The following is a 27,365-nucleotide window of genomic DNA, read 5'->3' as shown; positions in this document are numbered from 1 at the left end:
AGAGACTGTGATCCACCAGGTCACTCTTAGGTTGATCACACTCGGCCAGAGACTGTGATCCACCAGGTCACTCTTAGGTTGATCACACTCGGCCAGAGACTGTGATCCACCAGGTCACTCTTAGGTTGATCACACTCGGCCAGAGACTGTGATCCACCAGGTCACTCTTAGGTTGATCACACTCGGCCAGAGACTGTGATCCACCAGGTCACTCTTAGGTTGATCACACTCGGCCAGAGACTGTGATCCACCAGGTCACTCTTAGGTTGATCACACTCGGCCAGAGACTGTGATCCACCAGGTCACTCTTAGGTTGATCACACTCGGCCAGAGACTGTGATCCACCAGGTCACTCTTAGGTTGATCACACTCGGCCAGAGACTGTGATCCACCAGGTCACTCTCAGGTTGCATAACATGCAATTGCTTTGTTCCAAAACAAAGGGTCGGAACATACCACCGCACCTGCATGAATGGAGAAAGGTTTCCGGAAAGACGCGTTAATGACTGACGGGCTAATTGAGCGAGACAGTCTTCATCAGCAAAAAACACCAGTGGCACATTGTGAACTAACGACCGACTGTGTGTCTTCTCTCTATGTCACAGAAAACGTCTTCTTACCCGAGAGACATGGACTGGACGGATAGATAGACAGACAGACCCACAGACAGACAGACAGACAGACAGACAGACCCACAGACAGAAAGACAGATAGCTAGATAGATCGATAGAGAGAGAGAGAGAGAGAGAGAGAGAGAGAGAGAGAGATGGAGAGATAGATATAAGCAGAGGCAGAGCACAAATGAAGGAAACTCCAACACACCAGGGGACTTCAGCTGAAGGAAGGATCTATTGGAACATGAGTCGCTCCAGACGAGCCACAAACAGCCTGGGGCGAGCATCATGGGCCTGAGCCAAGGCTCCAACGCCACAGCGGCTGGCGCCCTGCGTCCCAACGCCTCGTCCTCTTCCGTCTCGCCTCCCTCCTGCAGCATCGACGAGTCCTACAAGTACGTCTTCCTGCCTGTCTGCTACTCCCTCACCTTCCTATTCAGCCTCAGTCTGAACTCCGTGGTGCTGCTGCGCTCCTGTGGCCGTGGCGGCTCCGCGGGGGGCTCCACGCGGCGTTGGAACACCTCACTCATCTACATGGTGAACCTGGCGACCACGGACCTGATGTACGGGCTGTCGCTGCCCTTCCTGGTGGCCAGCTACATGCTGCACGACCGCTGGGTGTTCGGGGACTTCATGTGCCGCTTGGTCCGCTTCCTCTTCTACTTCAACCTCTACTGCTCCATCTTCTTCCTCACCTGCATCTCCGTACACAGGTAGGACTTTCTAGTAGTTGAATCTGAGCCCAGTATTGAATCTGTTTAATATCAAATCTAAATGCCTTATTTAATCTTTTTAGGCAATTTGTTTGTTCTTAGCATAGACTGTATACAAATATGGATGTATGAGTTAGCCATCGTGACGTCACCCATCAGTTTGTGGACTCCCGTTTTGAAGTCTCGAGGTTGGCATTTTGACCATCGCCATCTTGCTTTTTTGGAGCCAGAAGCAGCTATAAGGGAGAGTCATCATTTGGGGCCTCCGGGTAGTGCAGCGGTAGATTCCCTGCCTACCAACACGAGGGGCACAGGTTGTTACCTCCGGCTTGGTCGGGCATCCTTACAGGCACAATTGGCCGTTTTCTGGGGGTGGGATGGGAAGCCAGATTAAGAGTATGTGTCTTGGTCACTGCACTAGTGCCTCCTCTGGTCGGTCGGGGTGCCTGCTAGCGGGTTGGGGGGAAGAGCATGATCCTCCCACGTGCTACGTCCTGCTGGGGAAACTCCATGCTGTCAGGTGAAAAGAATAGACCCTTCTCACGGGGGCCATTTGGTGTTGAAAAGGCACGGTAAACACAGGTGCAAGCAAAACATTAATGATTTCAAACTTCCATAATTGGAATTTGGAAACTCTCATTAGTGTTTTGCTTGCACCTGTGTTTACCCTGCCTTTTCGACACAAAATGGCCCCCGTGAAAAGGGTCAATTGGCTCGCAACTGCACATGTATCAGAGGATGTGCTAGTCTACAACTCTCCCCATCAGCGGAGGGGGTGGAACAACGACCGGGACAGCAGGGGGAATGGGCCAAGACAATGGGAGAAAAATCTGGGGGGTGGGAATTGATAAAAAAAGGAAAAGTAATCATTTAACCAACGTTGACTAATTGGAGCTCCGTGTTGGAGTGGTTGCAGCGGCAGGTCGAGGCGAAACCTCATCCTCCAGTTGTCAAAAATGCAGCACTCTATTAAATTAATGTAAGCTGTGTAATACATGTTTAAGTGCAGGACCTGTAATATCTTAAACCTTAAACATGTTCTGAAGGGCGGGGGGGGGGGGGGGGGGGCTTCCGCCCACCGCCGCAGCGATTGGCCAGATGTAATGATGTGAAGGGGGATGGGAATGGAGGGATCTGTGTAGACCGTCTGCCGGTGTAGGTACAGGATCGGGTCGGCCTACCGGATGTGCTCGGCTCGGGGTCGACAACTACAGATCAAGTTAAACTCTCACAAAATTTATTTTCAAACAGTAAGGCTCATGTTTATGAGAAATGGTCCTGTAACACTTGAATCATGATCATTGAATGTTTGTATGATTAATATTTTGAATGTCTATCATGTCTGATAACATCAGTAGCTTAGCTTGTTAGCTAATCTAAAGCTGTCTGCCATTTTGCCCACGTTAATCCGACGTACAGCCAATCACAATGCGTGCCCGAGCCGATCTTGAAGCCGATCCGATATTGCACCAACACCGGCCCTGCTCATACAGCTATCGGGTGTCACGCATGGAAGGAATGATTCTGATAGATGCTACACTGGTGACGTTGCATTTGATGGCTGCATCCAAGATATAAAAAAAAAATAAGAATATACCAGCAATGCCTTGCTTCATACCTAGACAATCTGTGATCTCGATTGGTCGGCTGGATAAACACAAATTACCTCAGGCACTTTTCTGCTATGCTAATAAATAATAATAAATATGCCTATCTACCGTGATGTCACCCACTGGTTTTTGAACTTGGCATTTTGACCGTCGACATCTTGGTTTATTTGGAGCCAGAAGCAGCTAGCGTGAGACCAGGGGTTTCCCGGGGCACCGGCTGCTATTGGTCAGCTGCATGATCACTGGATAAGAAACCTGTCAATCACGCCCCAAAGCAAAACAGACTTATTTTTGCGGCCATTAAAAAAAATGCAGGTTTAAGGTACTTCCACATCGACTTCATTTTTCATGAACGGAACTACCGCTTGGCTCTGATGAAGATTTTTTAACTGGGGGCGTTCAGGCAGCACAGAAAACACAAGGCGCTTGGAGCGGTAAAACGCAAGTCGTTGAGCAACGAGCAAATGCAGCGAGCAAAATGCTTCACTCTCATTGAAAACGATTACAAAAAGCGGCTCCAGGCTGCTAAAAAGCGCTCTGTCTGATCGAGGCCTTACCCAGAAAACAGTTTTGTCAAATTGGAAATTAAATATATTGTGAAATGTTTCTGACAGGGATCCAGTTCAGATCAGGACCCTCCTCCAGTAAAGGACTATGTTCCAACAGCAGGAACTGGACTGGACATTTTCACCTGTGGGTCACATGACAAGGTTAGCCAATGCCTCAGTTCAGCAGCGAAAACAGTTAGCCCCCGTTCACACAGGACGACGAAGCAACGCTCAACCTAAGCTCAACCTATGCTGAAGCCACAAGTTTCATTTAGGCGTCCTTGTTAACAGGCAAAGCCGTTCACACCACCCGCGCGCGTGTCACGCTGAAGCCCCGCCAAAGCCACGCTCACGCCTTGCTCAAGCGATCGTTTAGGATTCACGCCTATTTTCCAAGCGTGACGCGTGAAGCCAGGCATGAAGTCATGGGAGTTGTGGGCGGGTTCAAGTTCAGTTCTGTTTACGTTCGGCATCCTGTGTGAACAAGGGCTTAGCTTTCAGGTTAGCGTTAGGTTTTGCTCACAGTGTCTAATGCGCTTGCTTGGTCTTAGCTTACATAGCTTTAGGGAAGCAACATTAGGCTGCTGCTGGATAGCATGACAAACTCAGGCAACTTCATGCATTATAGGTTTTCACACATGTACCAGTTTATTCACCTACTTGTCAACCATACAATGCCTGGTCTCTCCAGTAATATCTCAACATACATGATATAGTTTAACACAGACCAATTCATTACTGAAGAGAGAAGCTACTCATCGGGAGATAGACGGGGAGTAGTAGGCTACTCAACCCTCTAACCCTAATCCTAAAAACAAGGAGCGCCACCCAGTGACTTTAATCTGTTAATGCAACCAAAGAATGTTCCTAAAGTCATATTTGCGACTGTTACAGGTTCAATCAATGAAGACTTGTCTTGTAATGAGTTGGGAATTTAACTTGAGTTGTTGGAACAATAAGCAAAACTAGTAACTCTGTTCACTGACCTAGAGTTAAAACCGTACACGTGCACCAGAACGGGCAGCCTGGACATAGCTGTTTAAAGTGCTGAGCTGCAACTGTGTCGCAAATACGGGCACACCAACAGGACGCGTGCTGAGTGGCTCTGTGGTCACTTTCCACCATCAAACTACTTCCTTTATCTAATCCTGTCCTGTCTCCCCATCTGGTCTCCTCCATCTGATCCTCTCCTCCCAGGGAAACGAGTATATATATATATATATATATATATATATATACACACAGTATATATCCAAAATTGCAGAGGACAAATCCCTAACCCACAAAGTGCTGCGATACTAAGTGCTGCCTGCTGCCTGAGTCTATCTATGTCTTTAAGCTGAACAGTAGAAGCCTAACAAAGCGGATCTTGGTTACAGTGATACATTTGAAGTGTCATTTTGGGCAGGGATGGCCTGACCTCACCCTGGCCCTATCTCCTCAGATACTTGGGCATCTGCCACCCGATGAGGACCATAACTCTGGAGAGCAAGCGTGCAGTGAAGGGGACCTGCGCTCTGGTGTGGGTGGTGGTCTTCATCCTCACCTGCCCCATCTTCAGGTTCGCCCAGACGGGCTACGTGCTGCGAGGAGGAGGGTGGAGCCACGGAGCCAACGGGAGCGGCCTTCAGGAGCCCGGACGGGTCGTCTCTGGAGGCAGCAGCGGAGTTCCAGAGGGATACGTGAACTGCTGGGACGATGCCATCGACGAGGAGTTTGCCGACTATGTCCCGTACGGCATGGTCCTGCACCTTCTGGGCTTCTTCGTGCCCTTCGTCATCATCGCCTGGTGCTACTCCCAGGTAGGGATGGAGATAGAGACCCATATCGATCGATAATTTCTCGCAAACCTGAAAATCAATAAGGTCTGAGTTTATCGATACTGCTGTCGAGACTAGCGGATCCTGGCTATAACATAACATTATGTCTAATTAGAGTCATGTCATTTACCTCAAATCACTGGTGCACAAACATACATCGATTAAAGTTTTTGAATTCAATTGAATTGCCTGCCAACCGCCGTTAGCTATACAAAGAATTGATTTGCCTCACTAGGCTAGGCAAATTTCATTCTATTCAGAAATCAAACAGTCACAGACTCACAGTTACAAGTAAGCAATAAAAGCAAAACAAGTTCTGTTAAGAATTTGTTTTTTCGTCTTTTCACCAAATAATAGAAAAGCATCGAAAGTTGTATCGATAAATACTCGGATCGTTACACCGTCTCGATACCTAATCCCTACTCCCAGGTGGTCAGGACCATATTTCAGACCCTGCGCTCCCCGCCAAGTTCCACGGAAGGCGGGGAGGAAAGTGTGGCAGTGGAGGGGGGCAGGGAGAGGAACTCGGTCTCCATCTCCGGCTCACAGTACTCCCACTACATCCGCCGGCGCAGGAAGTCCATCAAGACCATCGTGACGATCACACTGCTGTTTGCACTCTGCTTCCTGCCCTTCCACGTCACGCGCACACTGTTCCTGCTGCTGCGGCGTGGACAGGTCAGCACACAGTACTTCTCTTACTTGTATTTGAAATAGGTGTTGCAATTGGGGCATCCAGGTAGTGTAGCGGTACACGAGGGTCGCAGGTTCACGCCCTCGTTTATGGCTTGGTTGGGCGTCCAGACAGGCATGATTGGCTGTGTCTGCGGGTGGGAAGCCGGATTGAGGGTATGCGTCCTGGTCGCTGCACTAGTGTCTCCTCTGGTCGGTCGGGGCAACTGCGCATGTGTCGGAGCAAGCATGGCGCTAGTCTACGCCTCTCCCCAGATCAGCAGAGGGGGTGCAGCGACCGGGGCAGCAGGGGGAAATTGGCCAAGTACAATTGTGGAGAAGGGTCACAGATAGGGTATTGGACAGGTCTGAAATTAATTTATTCCTAACAAAATACTTTAGATTGGAGTCATTTTGTATGTTCAAAATACTCAAAATACTTTCTCCATTTTCCATGTTTTCATTCATTTTCTTCATTCTGTTTGGTTTTGTTAAACTAGGCATCTCGCGCCCTACGCACGCTCAATTCCTAGGCTCACCTGCCGCGCGGCCTCCCCCACCCTGCAGCTCGCATACGCAGCTCGGCTGCTGCGTGGCCTCGCCTGCTCTATTGGCACGCACGCGCCCGCATGTGTGTGTGTGTTGCTCACAAAATGTTATTGCCCTTAAGTTTACATCCCGCAAGTGTGTCTCTGTGTGTGTGTGTGTGTGTGTGTGTGCCCCTTAAGTTTACATCAGTGCTATGACATCATCAGTGATGTCATAATAGATTTTGCTCTTATGACATCATCAGTCTTATGACATCACTGATGACATCATCCGTGATGTCACAATGCCTCCTATGACATCATCAGTGGGAGAAAAATTTAAACAAACAAACATTGCCCACTTGCTCCCTTTTATAATACTAGGGATCTCACGCGCTACGTGCGCTCGATTCGGCTCGCCAGCTACACGGGCTTGCTAGCTCGGCCGCTGCGTGGCCTCACCCATCCTGCAGCTCGCCGAGCTGGCCCTGCAGTTCGCCAAGCTGGCCCTGAAGCTCGCATTCGCAGATCAGCTGAGCTGCGCGGCCTTGCCCGCAGCTCAGCTGCTGTGTGGCCAATGAGACCAGCATTACTGATGATGTCAGATTCATGACATCACTGATGATGTCCCAGTGGATTTATGACATCACTGATGATGTCACAGTGGGATTTATGAGGGATTTATGACATCACTGATGATGTCACAGTGGGATTTATGACATCACTGATGATGTCACAGTGGATTTATGAGGGATTTATGACATCACTGATGATGTCACAGTGGGATATATCACATCACTGATGATATCACAGTGGGATTTATCACATCACTGATGATGTCACAGTGGGACAATCACAGTGGCTCAGAAAAAAACAGACAGACAGACAGACAGACAGAGCCCTAGCTCCCATTTATATACTGATGATGATATGACAGAAGATTAATTAAAAAAAGTAGGCAGTTGACAAAAAAGATCCTTTGAAGCATTTAATCCAAGTATTCGAACATAGCTTCTTGTTATTTAGTGATTTCTTCACCTCAAATCCAAGAAGAAAGATTGAACAGTAAAGCGAGAGAGGCTTGAATGTGTCAACACTTCTCAAATGTGCTGTGTTACAGTGATGGCAGACTATGTAAATGGCCTGCATTTATATAGCGCTTTTATCCAAAGCACTTTACAGTCAGTAGCTACATTCACCCACTATGTGGTCTCTTGCCTTCAATTTCTATTTTTGCACCAAATATATAAATCCAAACACTTTCAATGACCCATATCTATGTATGTCTATTTTTTTTAATCAGTCAAGGCCTTGATTTCCCCCCCCCTCAATTGGCCTCAAATTCCCAAACTTTCAAGGATTTCAAAGACCTGTGGGAACCCTGTTTACAAATTCAGAATGTTACAAATCTATTTTCATTTATTTTGAAAAATATAAAATATATGATATATTTTGATAAATTTTCTGGCTCCAGGATTTTATTTGAGAGGTATTTTGAAACAAGATAAGTTTTGATGTATCTTTGCCCTTCTCTAGGTCGGAGGTTGCAACGCCATCAAGGCCGTCTCCATCTGCTACAAGGTCACGCGGCCGCTGGCGTCCTGCAATGCCTGGCTCAATGCCCTGCTCTACTTCCTGACGGGGGACAAGGGCACCCCCTGCTGCTGGCCCGTACGCCCCGCGCTCCGCAGAGACCGCCGGCGCCGCAGAGGCTCGCTCTGGTGGCCGCTCAAGATCCTGAAGAGAGAGGGAGCAGGCGAGGATGAGCCGGAGCCAGGTGAGAAGGCCGAGACGGCGGTGCCTGTGGAGAACGAGTCCAAGTCTTCCAGAGTGATCTTCTAGGAGGGTTTAGGGTGCTGTTATTTCCTTGTTCCCCGCCAAGGCGCCGAAGGCGGAGACTATGGATCGGTCTCTGTCCATTTGTACGTTACTCACACTGTAACGTTGACTTTGTGCCGGTAGGGGGCGGCATTGACAATGAATGCGACTGACCCAAGGGTGGAACTACATCACTGGTGGGGGACAACATGTTTACTATGTGTTTCTTTGGGTAATTCTTTGCCTTTAGAGGGAGACAGGAAAGACCAGGAGAAAGAACATGCGACAAACGTCTCGGGCTGGACTTGAACCCAGGACGTCACTCCCACACGGCGTGCACCCCAGATCACTGAGCCACCGTGACACCCCACTATCATTTAAAAACACAGAAAATCCATGGTGATGCACCAGGAAAATAGGTCCAAGTACTGAGTGTTGTTCTGCCCAGAGGTTGATATGAAGTAGCAGAGCGGTTCTGGGTGGCCTGGAGGTCAGGGAGGCACGCGCCTGTGACTGGAACATCGACGGTTTTAATCCCACGATGGCTATCAATGAGGGCAGGAAAGAGAATGAGAAACCCTTCCTTTAACAGCTCCTGTAGCCCTTAAGGCACCAGATCCAAACTCTGTGGCCAAGAAGACAGTGGTATTCGTTGCTTTTCAATTCTAGACATTTTGGAATCAAGTGTTATTCCGAGTATTGGGAATCAAATCCAAGAGTTGAGTCCAGAGAAAATACTGACACACTATCAATGTGTGTGGTGTAGAATTACCCATTTTCTCAACAGTCAGCGCCAGCGTCTGTCTGATCTCTCCCTCGCTCTGTTGCTAGGCAGACTTGAGACACTTTTTGAACCACCTTATTGCATAATCAATTGTTTTTGGACTCCCAGTTCTACTTGGCAGCTTCCAGGTGTGAATGTGAATCAGAGGTTCACTGAAGATGAAGTTCATAATTACAAAAAGAAAGAGATGTTCACTTTGAAGTCTAACTTAATGTGAAACAACTTACAGCAGCCATTGAACCGATATGCACTTTGTGTCAGAATGTATTTTGTCTAAATGGGACGTTATGCATGGATGGACATTTTTCTTCCTTTTCTTTGGACCTCAGTTGATTTGACATTGTGACTTGATTAAAGTGTGTGTTGTCGAGGTGGGCTCTGGTTCATGGTTAACACATGGTGAAATTATTAGCCACACACACACACACACACACACACATGAAATTATTGATTAGCTAATGAAATGATTAGCCAGCTTAGTGATCATCTCTGGAGGAGACGTATCCGCTCGCCTTCTGACCTCATTCATATAATAACAGGCATGCATTTCTCTCACTCACTCACTCACACACACACACACACACACACACACACACACACACACACACACACACACACACACACACACACACACACACACACACACACACACACACACACACACACACTCTGACCAAGTAATTATGAGTAGTCTCTCGTACCTATGAGGGGTACCAGAAGTAACACATAAGTAATAAATTAAACCAATTATTTGTGAATAATTGAATTTGATTGTGTGATGATTTAATTTGGTATTTCAATGTTGAATGTTATTGATTTTATTTTGTGCAACAATTACTATGATAGCATTTTATTCAACCCACCATAGCTGTTTAATCCATTCAGCGTTAATTTTTTTTCCTTATAAGAATATTTTTATTGCAAAGCAAGGTGCAATTGCACATAGGTAAGTAGTCAAGCAATCATATATATATATTTTTTTACAAGAACAATAATGATAATGCAACTTAAAATGTAGTTTTCTTTTCTCCCTTTTTTAACACCAACACACAAAAACGAACAAACTCTGACAGAAAACAAAAACAAAACAAAAGCACAGTCACACACACACACATACACTCCAATATTACAGCGTGGTGAATGTTTTTTTTTTTACAAAAAATATATGTATAGGCTATATGTAGGCTATATACACCCACGACTGTGTGGCAACCCAAACCTCAAACACCATCGTGAAGTTTGCAGATGACACAGCATGGGGCTGATCTCCAACAGCGACGAGACAGCCTACAGGAAGGTGGCTGTCCTGGAACAATGGTGCCAGGACAACTATCTCTCCCTGAACGTGGCCAAGACCAAGGAGGTTATCATAGACTACAGGAGGGGGGACCCACCGACCAGTCACCATCTACGGCACAGAGGTAGAGAGAGTGGACAGCTTCAAGGACCTAGGTGTCAACCTCCACCAGGACCTAACTTGGACCAGCCACGACACCACCTCCATTGCCAAAAAGGCCCAACAATGCCTGCACGGTCTCAAGCGACTAAATAAGTTCGGCACCATCGAGAACATGTTGACCAGATGCTTCACCTCCTGGTACGGTAAGGTGACCAGATTTCTGAAATGAAAATTGGGCAATTCCGGTTTCATGTGTTTTGACCATGGTACTGTAATAAAGTATGGTTCAGGCTGACTGATATTGCCCCAAAATCCCACCAAGACCTTGAGGAACGCCATAGAAAAATGCATGCTGTGATTTGATATCAAATTTTGACATTTGGAGATTGAGTAACATATGAGTAACATGAGTAACATCTGTAGCATGACATGGTTGGGACCAATGGATGCCATACAGTAGCTGTCCCCAGTTACTGTATGCCCAACATAAATGGGAGCTCGGGCTCTGTCCCACTGTGATTGTCCCACTGTGACATCATCTGTGATGTCATAAATCCGTCTGTGACATCATCAGTGATGTCATAAATCCCACTGTGACATCATCAGTGATGTCATAAATCCCACTGTGACATCATCCCACTGTGACATCATCAGTGATGTCATAAATCCTACTGTGACATCATCAGTGATGTCATAAATCCCACTGATGACATCATCAGTGATGTCATAAATCTGACATCATCAGTGATGCTGGTCTCATTGGCCACAGAGCAGGCGAGTTGCGGGCAAGGCGGGCTGAGCTGCGAATGCGAGCTGCAGGTCCAGCTTGGCGAGCTGCAGGGGCAGCTCAGCGAGCTACAGGACGGGCGAGGCTGCGAAGCGGCCGAGCCTAGGAATCGAGCAGAGCGCGAGATTCCTAGTAGCTTTAAAAATTAGCCCACTGGAGCCTCTGAAAGACATTAATGTCGGCCGTGGATGAGGAATAGAAAATCGGGGACATTTTCGGGGACAGCACCAGCCCCGGGACAGGTCACCAAAAACGGGGACTGTCCCCGGAAATCGGGGACGTCTGGTCACCATATCAGGTACGGGAGCTGCACCGCGATGGACCTCAAAGCACTGAGGAGAGTGAGATGCGCGGCCCAGCACGTAACAGGCTGCAAGCTGCCGGAACTGCAGGGCCTATCCAGCGCTGCCTCAAGAGTGCCCAGAAAATAATCAAAGACCCAACCCACCCACTCAACAACATGTTCTCCCTGCTACCATCAGGGAGGAGATAGAGAAGAGAACCCCAAAACCTCGGACAAGCAGGCTGAGGTCTTCATCCCCCAGGCCACCAGACTCCTAAATAATAAATAAAACACACCCAGTAACAGTGTTGGGCAAGTTACTTTCAAAATGTAATATACTACATCAGAATCAGAATCAGAATCAGAATCAGAATCACTTTTATTGCCACAGTATGCAAGTTACATACGAGGAATTTGTCTTGCAGCGTAGCGGTTACATCAATATACAGGGATAAGAAGTAGGAAGATAACTAACGGCAATCGCAAGGTTGCAAGTGCAATCAAATCGAATCAAATCGAGTCAATATAGTATACATGAGTGGTGAAGTGTTCTGTGGATGATAAATATGAATTTACGTTGGATTTACATGAGATTTACAGACTGAGTTAAATATACGTTAAATAGGCAGTGGATTTACAAGAATTTACAGTCAGAGTTAGACAAGAGTTGAATGTACATGAAATTTACAGGCTAAGTTAATGTGCAGGGAATTTATATCAATTTACCAGTCCCAGTTAGACAGGCATTAAATTAGATAGAGTATAATAGTTACTTTCAGTTGAAAGTAATAAGTTACTTTACAATATTACTTTCTGTGTAGAGTAACTCGTTACTTATTACACTACATTTGCATTACTTTTACCAAAACAACAGCAGCAGCAGAATGACATCGCTGCCCCGGAACCATCCAGAAAAAAATATCAACCGCCTTGAAGTCAGCGTAAACGTCCAAAATTCTAAATGTTATTCTTTTCCTTTGTTATTGTCATCTATAGTGGTTATTTGCATAAAAACACACAGTTTGATTAGGAAATTATTGTATCTTTTTTAAATATGTGCTTTGATTTAATAAAATGTAACTCAATTTGTAACTTGAGTTACTTGAGAAAGTAACTGGTATAATATTACTGAAATCCTATAAGAAATAAGTTATATTACTGAGTTACTGCTAAAAGTAATATATTACATGTATTATGTTACTTTTGTAATGAGTTAACCCCAACACTGCCCAGTAATGACTCAAACCCCTGAGCAATTATGCAATATACTATGGGCAACAGCAATACTATGTAGCCTACGACACATATTTGTAATATTGATGAGGATGTTCTGATGTTGATGTACCAAGACGCATAACAAGAATGACTGACGTTTAATGATTACATAGATGTTGATGATGATGATGAGGCAATGTTGATGATGATGATCACGGTAACGATAGGTAACGGAACACAACACAGCTCAAGAATTTCACACGTGTGTAGCCTACTTGTACATCGAGTGACAATAAACATCTTGTATCTTCTTGAAAAGGCAATTGAACGCAAGTTAACACAGCCTTCCTTAACTGTGACACTTCAATAAATGAAAGAGAATGCAAATAATATTGAGAAAAAAACATCACATGGATGCAACTCCGTATCATCAGTAATGTACACTGGGGTCATAGGATGTTTCGGGTACTGCAACATCATACACCCTCGCCCAGGTGACCCAGCCGGGGTTGATCAAGCCCCGACTTATGTCGCAGTAGCTACCCACGGTCAGGACTCTTATAGGGAAAGACAGGGCCACTCAATCCGCTGCTCCGGAACTACTCTGCCGGGACCGGGAGGCTCCGGCACGTGGAGGGACTGGGCTCTGTGGGTCCTACGTCTCATCAGGTCCAGGACCTGTGCATTGCACCAAACTCCCCCGCTCCCAACATTTCATTCCGGTATGATGTTTCTTGGGCCGTGGTGGTACTGCAGGCTCCACTTGCGGCTTGAATGGCCCTCCTAAAAGGCCTCTCATGGATTTGTTGGGCTTCTTCCTCACGGAAGACACAGGCTGGGGCGCTAACCCATACTGCTCCCGGGTGTCGTCGTCTACATTCCGGCTGTCAACTGTCTCTCCAGTGCAGGCCCGCGGGAAGTAGGGGTGCTGCAGGTGCTGCAGCACCCCCTAGATTTTTTCCAAAAAACAAAAAAAAAAAAATTTTTTTTTTTTTTTTTTTTTACAAATGTAATTAAAAATATTTTGCAGTGCACTATGTTCCTTTCTTGTTTAAGAATGTTTCGGGAAATGAAAATGTAGCCTATTTAAATAGAATTATCAACAATAACAATCAAGGAAGTTACATGCTTGTAGGCTATAGAGAAGAAGAAGAAGCGCGCATGCACGCACATGTTGTGTTGAACCAACCAACAACCAATACGAATTGTTTAATCTGGCAATAAAGAAATGTGAACTTGACATGCTATTTTAATAGCCTACTCAAAAATGCACCTCCCACTATACAGCAAAGAGAGGAGTCAATGTTTCTTGATATATGCCATTCAGATCAGAATAGTTAGTCTAGTCATTAAGTTTGCTGATAATATTTCTGTCATGTTAAGTCTGTGTCATGTTAACTGGTGTATTCAGAGCAAATAGGGAGATATAGAGCATTATCATCATGCTATATATCTCCCTCTTTGCTCTGAATGAGTGAGAAAAGGAGAAAATACTGAATAATTACATCACAATAGTATCCTAATGTTAATTTAAAATGAGATATTCCTCTAAATATGGCAAAAAAATGTTTAAAAAAAAACGTCAAATTTTTTTTCGGCGGGGCCCTAGCGGGCCCCACCGAGAGTCCCTTCCTCCCAGCACCCCCTGCTTAAAATGACTTCCAGCGGCCCTGCTCCAGTGGTCACCAATCTATTCCTGGCTGTCTATTCCTAAGAGTCACTGGCTAGGCCTAACTATTTTAAATTAATATTATTCATTTAAATCGAAAATTCAAGCTGTGTGTAAACATGGTAGCCTACATAGTGTATGTAGTCTCTGAGTCCAGTATGCACACACACGCACACACACACACACACACACGCACACACGCACGCACGCACACACACACACACACACACACACACACACACACACACACACACACACACACACACACACACACACACACACACACACACACACACACACATTTGAAACATTTGAAATCTGCTACAAATTTACAGTTGATCTTGTTGAAGAGCTTTTTTTCCTAATCTCCAGGCTTTCTCCAGGCAACTAGATCTAAATGTTTCATGTGTCATAGAGAGAACGTACAGAGATGTAAAGAGATGCAGCACCATAAACAGCTATAGGCTATGGCTGCAGCCCCCCCATAAAAAAAAGAAAAACATCATTCCCCCTCCTAAAACAGTTCTTCATCTGACCAGACAGTGGCACTATTTCCACAGCTGATGGATTATCTGTTTGTGGTGGTTTTCTGTGTTGTGAAAATCTTTCAAACTTCTCTCTCCTGTGACCGTGTGGAGCTCTGCTCTTCTCTGCTGCTTGCCTGGGGACCGAGAGGCTGCGCAGCGTGCGACCTGTCCAGGCTGCTTGGGACGAAGAGCCGCTGGCTGTCTGGAGATTTTTTACTGTAAAGTTAGCTTAGCTCAGCGGCTAACAGCTAGCCTGAAGTCACGTCACTTCACAGCCGCTGCTCTGTCGATTTATGCTGCCTTGTCGAAATGCTAACCTAGCACGAATCGATAGCAGAGTGTATCGATCCTGACCTGTAAGCATGTTGATATTTGCATGTACACACACGCTCTGCCTTTGCTGCACAATGTAGGAATAAATTAGCAGTTATTTTGGCCATGGGAGCATAACAGACAGAGCACCAACAGCCAGCTGCAGGGAAACTTGCTACAGTGTTTAGCGCGACAGTGTCTGTGTCAGAGGCTGCAGCGGGCTCAGTGTTAAAGGCAGAGTGAAGTTTCTTGCAGCCTGTGAAACTAGAGGACCCAAGGCGTCCACTGGTACCAAACATGCCCGGGCTAGCTTGTCGGGACGGAGGTTAATCACGCTCCAAAGTTAGACGGGTAGTATTTTTTTCGAGACCTGTGAGATCCAGACAGCTGTGGTGTAGGAAAGACAACTTTGGAGTGTTTTTGGACTTGGAGTCGCCTTTTTTTTACCCGTAACATTGGACATTAGGCTTCCAGACAGAGACAGCAGCGGTGCATATGTCAGAGTGGACCCGCAGCATGGTGTGACAGTCCAGGGACTCCCTCCCTCCGGGCCGGGCTCGGTGCTGTGAGGCCTGCGGGTCGGGCTTCCTCCCCGGGCTCGAGTGAAGCCCGACGCCGCAGAGGAGCTCGCAGGCCGGGCAGAGAGCCTCGGGATGGAGCGGATGGAAGTGGACCAGTGCGCAGGCGCAGCTGGAGGAGGCGGTGCTCTGCGCAGGTCGAACAGCGCCCCCATGATCACCAGTGTCAGGTCAGTGTGGGCCGAAGTCTGTTCGTCTGAAACATGGACTGAAAGCACACTGCATAGTGCATACATAGCCATATGACTTTATGCTGCATTCGTAATCACACTTGAAGTACTCCCCTCCTACCAATTTACATAAAAAAATCTTATTTGTACACAATGTGAAATCACACAATCAGTGAAATAATGCTTTTTTTTTTTAAATAGATTCATTATGCTATAACTCATTTTTACTGATACTTGCTTAAATTAACCCAGTGGCACTCATTCTGGTTTATTTCAAGAAAAACATTTTGGCTAGTGGAAATTCTAATTGGCAATCTAGCAGAAATATTGTCTGGTGATCAAAAAAGTTAATTTCAAGCCCTGCAGGAAGAGCAGGTGGTGGGTGACATGGAGTGAGAAAATGACCAAATATTGATTGATGGTTAAGACTGAATAATGACATCACAACCGTCTAATGTTAATTTAAAATTAGATATTCATTATTTATTTATTTGTTTATTTGGACGGGACAGTGCAAAATCAATGAACACAAAAACCATGAAGCAGATACAATCACCTGGAACATAATAAGAGTGTAAAAATTGCCGGATTTAGCACAAGGCTAATTTCCATCCGTTGTCCCCAAAAGACATAAAAGCAGTGTTGTTACTGTAATTAGTTACTTTTTTAGTAACTAAGTAATATAAGGCGTTACAATTTCCAAAACAGTAATTAATTACAGTTACTAATCCAAGTAACGCATGCGTTACTGCGTTACATCATTGCCTGCCAGAATGCAGTGTTTTCTATGTAAAAGAAAACATTTTATCCTCACGGACTCAGGCGCACACATATAGGTAGTGTGTGTGCGCGATACAGCGTCAGAGCGTGCACGCTGGCTTTCAAAACAAACCGAGTCAGAAGAAGGAGAGAGCAAGAGAAACCTGGCTACCTCGAGAGAGAATATGCGGGGATGGAGGCTAAATTGAAGGCGACGCTGGGTGAGGTAGACTTGGGTGTGTTCACTGGATTAACAGATACACTTTGGGTAAATCAGTGTTGTAGGCTACACTTTGTTACTTTCTCACCGTAGTCAGACGGGCCGGCCCAGGGAATGTTGACAGATCATCACTTTTCTTTCAGCAACAAAGCTTGAAACGTTTGCATTGAGGCTGTTGTATTACCACTCCGAGTTTCCGACAGTAACAGCATCTTTCACTCACGTTATCTGTGTGTGACTGTCTGATTTCATTTCGTGTGAAGCTAGCCAGTCTTAACACACCACTTCCTGTTCTTTCTAACCGAATTTCAAAGTAAAATGCCTTTGGCTTTTCGTTTAACATAGCCTATAATATATAATACCAAAGCGAAAATAATTAATACAATGACATGCTAGACGGTATTTGGGGTAAAAATAAAAGTAACTAGTAAAGTAACTAGTAACGTACCTAGTTACTTTTTGAAAAAGTAATCAGTAAAGTAACTTTTATTACTTTTTTAAGGAGTAATCAGTAACAGTAACTAATTACTTTTCCAGAGTAACTTGCCCAACACTGCATAAAACACAGAAATACATAAAACGTAAAACATAAGTAGCAGCAATACGTAGAACATAAGTAGCAGCAATACACTCAAAAATACGTAAAACATAAGTAGCGGCAATTCCTATAAATCTGGCTTCAAACGACTAAAATCTTTAGCCGGTGACCAAATAAATACCCCCAAAAGTCTATAAATCCCCCCAAAATCTAAATCCCCCCTATCTTAAGAACATAAGGGGGGGAATTCCCCCCTATTTTGCAAAGTGAATTTCAGGCCCTGATCAAAACTGCAGGGTTGTTGTTTGTATGCTGCCGTTAATGCCTGTAATAAACAAAAGAAAAAACGAGGTGAACAGACTTCAGATTCAGTTTCAGATTATTTTATTTTACACACTTGACAGGGTGATACAGTACATCATAAGTGTAGCCAAATAAAGTGTGCAAAAAGGGGCCCCCGAGGAAGCTTACAGAGCTTTTGGTGGAGACCCACAAAAAACATACATTGCAAGTATCCTATGCAAGTATCCTGTACGGTTCAAGATACAATGCTTCAGCATGCGCTGGGACGCGTCATCAGTGATGTTAACTGGGGTCGTAAGGTGTTTCGGGTCTGTCCAACATCATACACCCTCGCCCAGTAGACCCAGCCGAGGCCGATTAAGACCCCGACCCTCGTCCCAGAAGCAGCCGCTCACGGATCAGCCTTCCTTCTCTGTCTGCAGCGTTGCCCGCGGAAGGGTTGATCATGCCCAATCCGCTGCAATAGAGCTAGTGCTACACCGCAGGCTCTGTGGGTTTCTCCCGGCCGCGCTCCTCCTTTGTCTCACCAGACCCTCCCAAAAAGGCAATCCTACTATGCCGTACCATAGACAAAGCAGATGCCTCAGGACCTCAAGGGGGCCTGCACCTCGCTCTAGCCTGAAGGACCCCAGGCCGCGCCGATCTTTATACAGCTTTTCAGGAGGCTAATCCGTAACGTTTGTGGATTTCTCCCTCACGAGAGAGCCAGGCTGGGGTGCTAACCCATCCCGTACCGGGTGCCGTCTCTCCGGCAGTCAACTGTCTCTCCAGCTTGTCACCAATCTATACTTGGTTGTCACCTGGTTGTCACCTAGACTATTCCTAAGTGTCACTGGCCATGGGAGCCATACTCATACGGTTCAAGATACAATGCTTCAGCATGCGCTGGGACGCGTCATCAGTGATGTTAACTGGGGTCGTAAGGTGTTTCGGGTCTGTCCAACATCATACACCCTCGCCCAGTAGACCCAGCCGAGGCCGATTAAGACCCCGACCCTCGTCCCAGAAGGAGCCGCTCACGGATCAGCCTTCCTACTCTGTCTGCAGCGTTGCCCGCGGAAGGGTTGATCATGCCCAATCCGCTGCAATAGAGCTAGTGCTACACCGCAGCATTGAAAGACCCTTCGGTGCATGGAGGGCTAAGGCTCTGTGGGTTTCTCCCGGCCGCGCTCCTCCTTCGTCTCACCAGACCCTCCCAAAAGGCAATCCTACTATGCCGTACCATAGACAAAGCGGATGCCTCAGGACCTCAAGGGGGCCTGTGCGCTGCACGTCATTCGCCTGCGGCGAGCACCTCGCTCTAGCCTGAAGGACCCCAGGCCGCGCCGATCTTTATACAGCTTTTCAGGAGGCTAATCCGTAGCGTTTGTGGATAACAAACGTTTGTACAAACAAACGATGCAGGACAAATACACAAACAAAACAGAGACAAACAAAAGGGGACTGGCCTAATACCCCTAACAGCGGATAGGCTCCTCACTTTGCTGTGAGGAGCTGGCAGAAAGTTTCACCTGTCTCTCCTAACTATCCTTTGCTGCCAGTTTTAAAGGAACGGGCCATATCCACACATCTCTCCTGTGCTGACTACCCTCAGTCTCGCTCCCTTCACGTCTGCGGACGGTAGAGATAGCATAGAAACAAACCACGGGGGCTTTATTGCTGTCATTACTACAGCCATGTATAACGCAGGCCACCATCCTAACACAACAGGAACGGTAATAGATGATAGAGGTAACGCTAACGGCAGCTAGCATCCTATAAGTGCTGCTCTCACATAGGGCTGGGCGATATGACCAAAATCCCATATCCCGATATAGCTCATTTTATATCCCGATTACAATATATATCACGATACAGCACATTTTCAGTAAATTCAATGGTTTATATAAAATTACCTCATGGAAATGCATTTTGAAATCATATACTCAACAAATAAAGCTACTTTGTCTCATATTTGATTATTTTTCTTTTATTTAGAACCTTTGTGCAAATTTTCAGACTTTTAAATGCTCAACATTTCTCAGTCATGTCGACAACTTCTGATTCTGATCGAACATGTAGCCAGTAGCCTACTGGGTATTGGGTAACAACATCACTCTGACTTCTCAGTATCATGCATGCATTACTTCACTTCCAAATATTATTTTTTGTCTAGAGGTAGCCTGCATAGAAAACAGTAACACTTACAATATAAGTAAACTAAAACACTCAGTTTGAAATACAAATGTAAAACTTCTAGTTTAAAGTAGGGGTGCTCCGATCCGGCTAAGCCACGATCCGATCCGATTCCGATTCTTGGGGTCACGATCCGATTCCAGAATCGATTCTCGATTCCAACGATTCTCGATTCCAACGATTCTCGATTCCAGAATGTAGAATCGATTCTCAATTTTGTCGTTTTATATTGCAATAACACACAAAGGTAAATCTAAGACAAAAAATGACAAATGTACTAATGCTGAACTTCAAATTCAACTTCTGAAGTATTACAGTCAGGGCCTAAATTAACTTTGCAAACTAGGGGGGAAACATAAGGGGGGAACCCTTATGTTCTTCAGCTAAAATGGATTTATAGGCTGGGGGGGATCTGTAGACTTTGAGAAGGATTTATAGATTTTGGGGGGAATACATTAACCAGAGTTCTTAAGTGCAAGAGGTGGTGGCACCGTGGCAGTACAGTACACAAATGACATGAACATTTGGACACTTATTCAGCCAGTATCTTGCATGTTGCCTTCAGGTGCACAATTTTTTTTTTTTTTTTTTTTTTTACAATACAAAGAAGAATCGATTCTTGGGAGTTTGGAATCGATCCAGGAATCGTGGCATTAAGAATCGCGATCATTTCAGAATCGATTTTTTGGAGCACCCCTAGTTTAAAGTGCAGCAGCCAAATCAGGCTCACGATATACATGCAAAATAGAACAAGTAAAAAAAACACTCAAGTTTTTGAATGGTAGCAGCAGAGCAAACGAAAATAAATACAGGCCTAGCCCATAAAAAAAATTATTGCTCTATAAAATACCAAATGTAAACATGGATGGATCCCTTCAAAGTTTAAAATGTAGCTGAAGGATGAGGATCACAATATAGTATACACTATACTAGGGTTGTCAAAAGTATCGATAGTATCGAAAAGTATCGATAGGAAAATTTGAATCGGATACAATACTCATTTGCAACAGGTATCGATAGTATCGAAAGTATCAATACTAAAAAATGTAAATGGATACAATACTCATTTGCAACAGTTTTGATACTATCAGTGCTTTCCTTTAATGAAAAATCACAGATTTTTCCCTCCTATCATTGGGTATCTGTTGCTTCAACAAGCTAAATGTGTTCTGGTGGCTAGAGTGGTAATCTGCTGTCCAAGTTCAAAGTTTTATCAGGCCTAGATTATGGAGAAGTGTGCGTCTGTCCGTCCATCTGTCTAATTTTATTTTCATGCCTCTTGATGTGTCATCATCCCCCCTTCCTGTGGTATCGAAAATGGTATCGCTTATCGATATTTTCCTGGGTATCGGTATCGAAGTAGAAATTCTAGTATCGTGACATCCCTACAGTGGTTCTCAAATGGGGGTCCGCGGCACTTTGCCAGGGGGTCCGCGAAAAGTTTTCAAGTTAAATTTTTTTTTTTTTTTTTAATAAAATGCTACATGTTACTTATTCCTTCTCAAACTACTTCCTACATGGTGCTAGTCTATCAAAATATCTTGGCTGTCATTGATTGTGTTGCATAGTGGTTTTCTGTACTGTTGACAAATTGTGATATTGTAAGTCGCTTTGGATAAAACAAAAGTGTCTGCTAAATGACGTAATGTAAATGTAATGTAATAAAAAAAAAAAAAATTTTTTTTTTTTGCAAAATCTTCATAGTTCAACGAAAATAGTTTATGCTTTAAATCTAAAATGGTTCATGGATTACATTCTAATAACAAACCTATCAAATTAAAAGTCAAGCACGTTACTGTGGAAACAATTAAGCTTAGCCCAAAATCACAAATCAGAATGAGGGGGTCCCCGGTATATTTTCTATCTTGTAAGGGGTCCTTGGCTGAAAAACATTTGAGAACCTCTGCCCTACACTATACTATAAGTATAACAAAAGTCCTTCAAGTAGCATGGATATGAAAACATCCAAAGATTCAAAAAAAGACATTTGGCAGCATTCAGCAACGTTTACATTTTTTTGCCTTGTGTTGCTGAAGCTCAGGCTTCTACAGGTTGAGTGCCAGGAATACAAGCTGGTCAACTCTTGCTGGTTTAAGTGCTGACCTCTGACATGTAACAATGTTCCCCACTTGCACTGAATGCATGCTCTGATGGGGAGCTTGTGGCAGGGATGCACAAGTATTTCCTTGCTAGCTTGGCCACTAGGGGGAAATGTGCCTCATGCTGCCTCCACCATTCCAGTGGGTCTGTGTCTGGACTAGTGCTGCACGATTAATCGAATCGCAATCGCAATCGCGATGTCAGCACGTGCGATTACATAACCGCAAAAGTGTGCGATTATTTTATTTTTTTCACGTCTTTTTGAGTGTGTGTGTGTGTGTGTGAGCCTCCTCTAAACTAACGTTACACGCGACGCAGCAAACACACGTTTCTCTGCCATCACACTGGGCATCAATACTAGCGGGAGACTTCTCCCATGGACTCCCGCAAATAAGTAATGTTATGCGCAGCAAGGTTACATATTATCTACCGAGAGGGCGAGAGAGAACATCCATGATCGCTAACAGCAAGCTATGCTAATAACTAGCTAGCCGTTCGTTCAGAAACGCATGTAAACAGCCGTGTGATTAGTGAGAACGTCAGTAAAATAAGGAGAGAGCTGCAGGTGCTTATGCAGAACTAGTGCGCGATTAAGTGCACAGTGGGGATGACCAGCTGTGATGAAGAATATAACGAGATTAACAAGGTTGATGGCAGCAAAACACTGGCAGCATCACCTCCAGGCTAGCTAACTAGCCTGTCACATGATGCCTTCATGGTCCCTCGTTAAAAGTCTGCAGATGCACGTTACCTCACCTCTCTCTTTCAAGAAGCGTCACGTGAGTGTGGCGTTTAAGGCCATCTGTCGCTACAAAATAAATAAACGGGGTGTATCATTAGTATTACTGGACAGACATGTACCGTAACTAACTTTGCAACTTTGCTGAGCCATCTTCTATGTGCTGTAACACAGTGCAGTTTCTATTTGTCTGGCGTTTCTTTTTTACATGTTTGGGACAGGCAAATGTCTCAAAATATTTTATTTTTTTGTAAAGATAATTTTATTTCAAATTGTTTTATTTTTTTAGTTTTAATATATTTTAAATTGTAACATATTTCATGTATTTTAGTCTGTGGTATGTGAAACCGTGGTATTTTTGTCCAAGGTTATCATACCGTCAAAAACTCATGCCCGCACATCCCTAGATACCATTTGTTTATTATATCGCAATCACAATCGCAAATCGCAATATTGTCCACCATAATCGCTAATCGCACCTTTCCCCCAAATCGTGCAGCACTAGTCTGGACCAGCATCCAGTTGGAGGTAGAGGTTGAGCTCCTTTTCAATGGACTCTCTGCTTGACCGAGGGACCACTTGGCTTGGCTTCTCTGCTTGTTTAAAGTAGCTGCTCAAACTCTTCTTTTTCTTCTTAGCAGGGACCACCTCCTCTGGCTCATCCTCATCTCTGGCAGCTGTGGCTGTTGGCAGGGGGGGGTGCCTCTGCTTGTTCAGCCACCAGCCTCTGCATCTCTGCAGCAGCTCTCGTCTTCATGTAGTCGATCCTCTCTTCTTTGATGTATGTGGTTTTGAACCGAGGGTCAACAAGAGAAGCCATGTCGAGCAGCTCCTCGGTTGCCTGGTCATCATTAGGGGTGTGCCACCTTAGGCACCTCACGATTCGATTCGATTACGATTAAGGGTGCTACGATTCGATTATTAAACGATTATTACGATTATTACGATTAATCACGATTTTCGATGCATCTTTTTCACCAAACAGGATTTTTTTTAAGCAAGGTATATTTGTCTAGCCTGACTCCACCAGACGGGGGCGGCATTGTTCCACAAATTCACAATCCACCTCAGTCTGGCCCTGGCCTCAGAGATGCATTCAAACCGGCCGCCACACAGGCGCACCAATCAGCGTGAGCTAGGGGCGGGCTTTAGGCGAGACCGGGTGTGACGCCACCGAGAGGCGCCTCTGCGTTTGTAGTTCTTTCACTATTCAACATGGCGGCGGCTACCGAGGCTAGCTCCAGTGTGCTAGTCAAACATTCTATTCAAAACAATAAGCTAACATAAACGTTAAACACTTGATCTTACAGTGAGTACGAAACCGTAACTGTATTGCTGTAATGTTATCAACTATGAACGTTAGTAAACAAGACATTGTTGTAGAATTTGGGGAGATAGCCTTCAGACCGCTAGGCTGGGATAACTTATTAGCTGTAAGGCTGTAATGGCTAACGGCTAGCCATTCACGCAAGTCACACAAACACAAAGCCCTTCTCACTCTCACCACAGCCCAGTAAACATGCAATCTGTTAAACCATCATTTTTGTTCCAAATCGAAATAAATCATAACGTTAATCAAAATGCCACTGAATTATTAGCTAATCAACACAGAACTGCAAAGATCAGTGTGATGTATTGTCCCTTTACTGCTAGCTGAAGTGTATTCTGCTATGATTGGAATGTTGGCTGCTGTTTAATAAACCACGTTAACTCACGTTGGTGTCCGAGTGACATATTATGTTATACAGGCGAGATTAAAGATCTCAGGATACAATACAACAATCAGTTTATCTGATATTTTCCCCCGCTTGCATAAATTATACTGTGAAGTGTGAATATAGCTCTAGCATATAGTAGTCCTATATGTCTGATATTTTGGAGCTGTTATTCGAGAAATTGGTTTATCGATAGAACATACCGGTAGCTTAAGATTTTGCACTTGTACTTTAGATAGGGGGTAAACAAACGTCATGGGAGCCAATACTAGGAATACGGTATATCAACAAGGAACCATTCTTAAAGTTAGAGATTATATCCAAATACATGCTGCATGGTGTAACCAGGGTGTTTTTCCTCTTCTCTGTTGACGTCCTCTGGGCTCCAGGCAGCTCCCTTTCGCAGATTCATCTGACAACATCTTTATGCATTTACATCGTCTTATCATTTGACCCAATCGTGCCTCAAGACCAGCAGATTATGTAACAACAACACCACACACGGCCGTCATTTCTCCGTTTAGTTTATTATTACAAAAGTAAGCAAATAACATTCTCCAGTCATGCGTAAATATCTACCATTCCACTGACACATATGCTAAAATTCACCAGTTAAATAGTAGCGTTAAATCATTATATTGTATCAAAGCATTTGGTTGTTGCCATGATCATAAAGGCTAGAGAGCGTTGCGTCTCCATGACGTTAGCCGTCCAGGGTGCGTGCCACTCGGTGTCATATCGTGTCATCAGTTCCCTGAAGAAACGAACAACGATATGTGTTATGAATGAATCGCTGTTAACGTTAACATTAATCATCAATCATCAGACGTAGCACCCCAACCTCCAAATGTTGCTATCGTTAGCGTAACATCAGTTAATCCAATCAGTTACATTTAACGTGCAAAATGGCCTACCTGCACTTCATCCTCAGTCAGACATCTGCAGTAATTCTTCTTTCTTTTGGCAAATTGAATAGTCAATGGTTGCACCCAATATTCACCTTACAAAAACAGCAAAAAATCTGCGACCTCCATGCTAACTATTAGCAATTGTAGTCCTAGCTGATCAGGCGCTGCTACGTCATGAAGGGAAGTCGATCTGATTGGTTGGCGCTGGCAAGCCCAGACGGTGACAGACAGACGGTCCATCCAATCACCTGCCTAGTAGCTTGAAAAAAGTGACCGCCCTCTTCAGCAATGTAGCTTGGCCGAATCCAGATGGATGTTGTTTGTGAAACAGATATTTGAAGCAAACTCATCGATCTGGCAGCGTCAGGTTAATATTTGTCAGTATCCATTAATTAAAGTAAACAAACAAATGTACCTATCTTCAGTTGCGACTGAAGTCCACGCATCACATGTTACATGTTACTTTCTTCAGTGATTCCAGTTTCCAGTACTTCGGTTTTGGTCTTGTTTTACAGTTAAGGAACTGCTTTCCGGGCGAAATACTGTATTTTTTGCAAATAAAGCAAAAAAAAAAATTGCAAAAAAAAAAAAAATTGCAATTTTTTGCAAATCGATAATCGAACATTGTGAATCGATTTTAATCGTCACGTGACTCATCGCGATGCATCTAAAAAACGATTAATCGGCACACCCCTAGTCATCATACTTCTCATTTAGGTAGGTTAGTATGCCCTCTTTGATGGTCGTGGTGAGCGGAGTGTCCTCATCCTGATGCTTGAGTATCTGGTTGTTGAACAGATGGAGGACGGGTTTCAGGTAGGAAACACTTGGGTAGAGCTCCCCAGACAAGGCATCCGTAAACTCCTTGAGAGGACTCAGTGCCTTGTTCATGGACTCCAGAACGTCCATGTCCTGCCAAGTTAGGACCAGATGACGTGTTTTCTTGTCAGCACGGACGACCTGTGAGAGATGGCTTTCTCCTGCTCGATGACCCTTTCGACCATCTCTTGCATCGAGCCCCACCTGGTAGGGGTTTCTATGATCAGCTGATGAGGGGGCAAGGGTGGTGTTTGTTCTGCTTGAGCCATGAATTGGAGAAGGCAGCCATGCCGACTGCTCGTTCCACTTGCTGTAGTTTCACACTTTTCCCTGTGTAAATAAACGAGAGGGAAATGTAACGTCTAATCTATACATTTATATTTTACACTGTACAGGACAGGTAAAAAGTATATATATATATTTAAGCAATATAGCATGAGAGCCAGTGTGTTGTGGAAAATAGATCCCGCTGATCAGTTGTTATCCCACGAGGCCGCAGGCCGAGTGGGATAACTGCTGAGCAGCGGGATCTATGCCACAACACACGCTGCTCGAGTGCTATATTGCTTTTATAAAACGTTTTCCAAGTATGATAACATAATAATAATAATAATACTATAAGTCCGACTGGCATGTCATTCTGGCAGAGTCAGTTGAAACACTACTGTAAGGCGGGACCGCAAGAACGTGCGGGTGATTTGATTGGATCGTTCTGGAGACTGAAGTTGACATTGGCCAATCCTGGCGCTTGCTGAGAAGCTGAGAGCTTTCTGGAAAGCCCGACACGCAGCTCGAGCGCAGCGCTGCATTCTCAGCGCTTGCTGAGAAGCTGAGAGCTTTTCTGCAAAGCCCGACACCAACTAACGTTACGGGGTTAAATGCGGGGTTAACAGCCTTTTTTTTGCAAAGAAGACATTAGCCCGCGTCTATTCTTGTACAAAACATAATTCTCTGCGAAGTATTAGTAAAGTTATAAGCAAAGATCGATTCACAAGGATCTGACAGCTGTCTCCGCCATTTGTTTTTTCTACATTGTCATTTGA

The 27,365-nt window shown here is 44.8% G+C and overlaps 2 protein-coding genes across 2 annotated transcripts in view; both read left to right on the top strand.

Annotated features, from left to right (window-relative positions):
• Positions 1–902: 902 nt before the first annotated feature.
• On the top strand, positions 903–8,346 carry LOC310782837 (P2Y purinoceptor 3; the record flags this gene model as incomplete). The annotated part of the gene is made up of 4 exons (XM_083643609.1): positions 903–1,327; positions 4,930–5,287; positions 5,735–5,983; positions 8,041–8,346. The coding sequence occupies 4 exons, from the start codon at positions 903–905 to the stop codon at positions 8,344–8,346; spliced, it is 1,338 nt and encodes a 445-aa protein (XP_083499735.1).
• Positions 8,347–15,199: 6,853 nt separating this feature from the next.
• LOC310784274 (P2R1A-PPP2R2A-interacting phosphatase regulator 1) overlaps positions 15,200–27,365 on the top strand; it is a 73,549-nt gene continuing 61,383 nt past the window's right edge. The window contains exon 1 of the mRNA XM_083645291.1: positions 15,200–16,046. Within this exon, the coding sequence (XP_083501417.1) occupies positions 15,952–16,046 (95 nt within the window). The 5' untranslated portion in view covers positions 15,200–15,951. The remainder of the gene's footprint in view (positions 16,047–27,365) is intronic.

Source organism: Poromitra crassiceps (assembly GCF_964638095.1).
Source record: "Poromitra crassiceps genome assembly, chromosome: 1".
NCBI classification, from domain to species: Eukaryota; Metazoa; Chordata; class Actinopteri; order Beryciformes; family Melamphaidae; genus Poromitra; species Poromitra crassiceps.
Note: the sequence above shows the minus strand (reverse complement) of the source record. Positions and strands in the feature narration are given on the sequence as shown.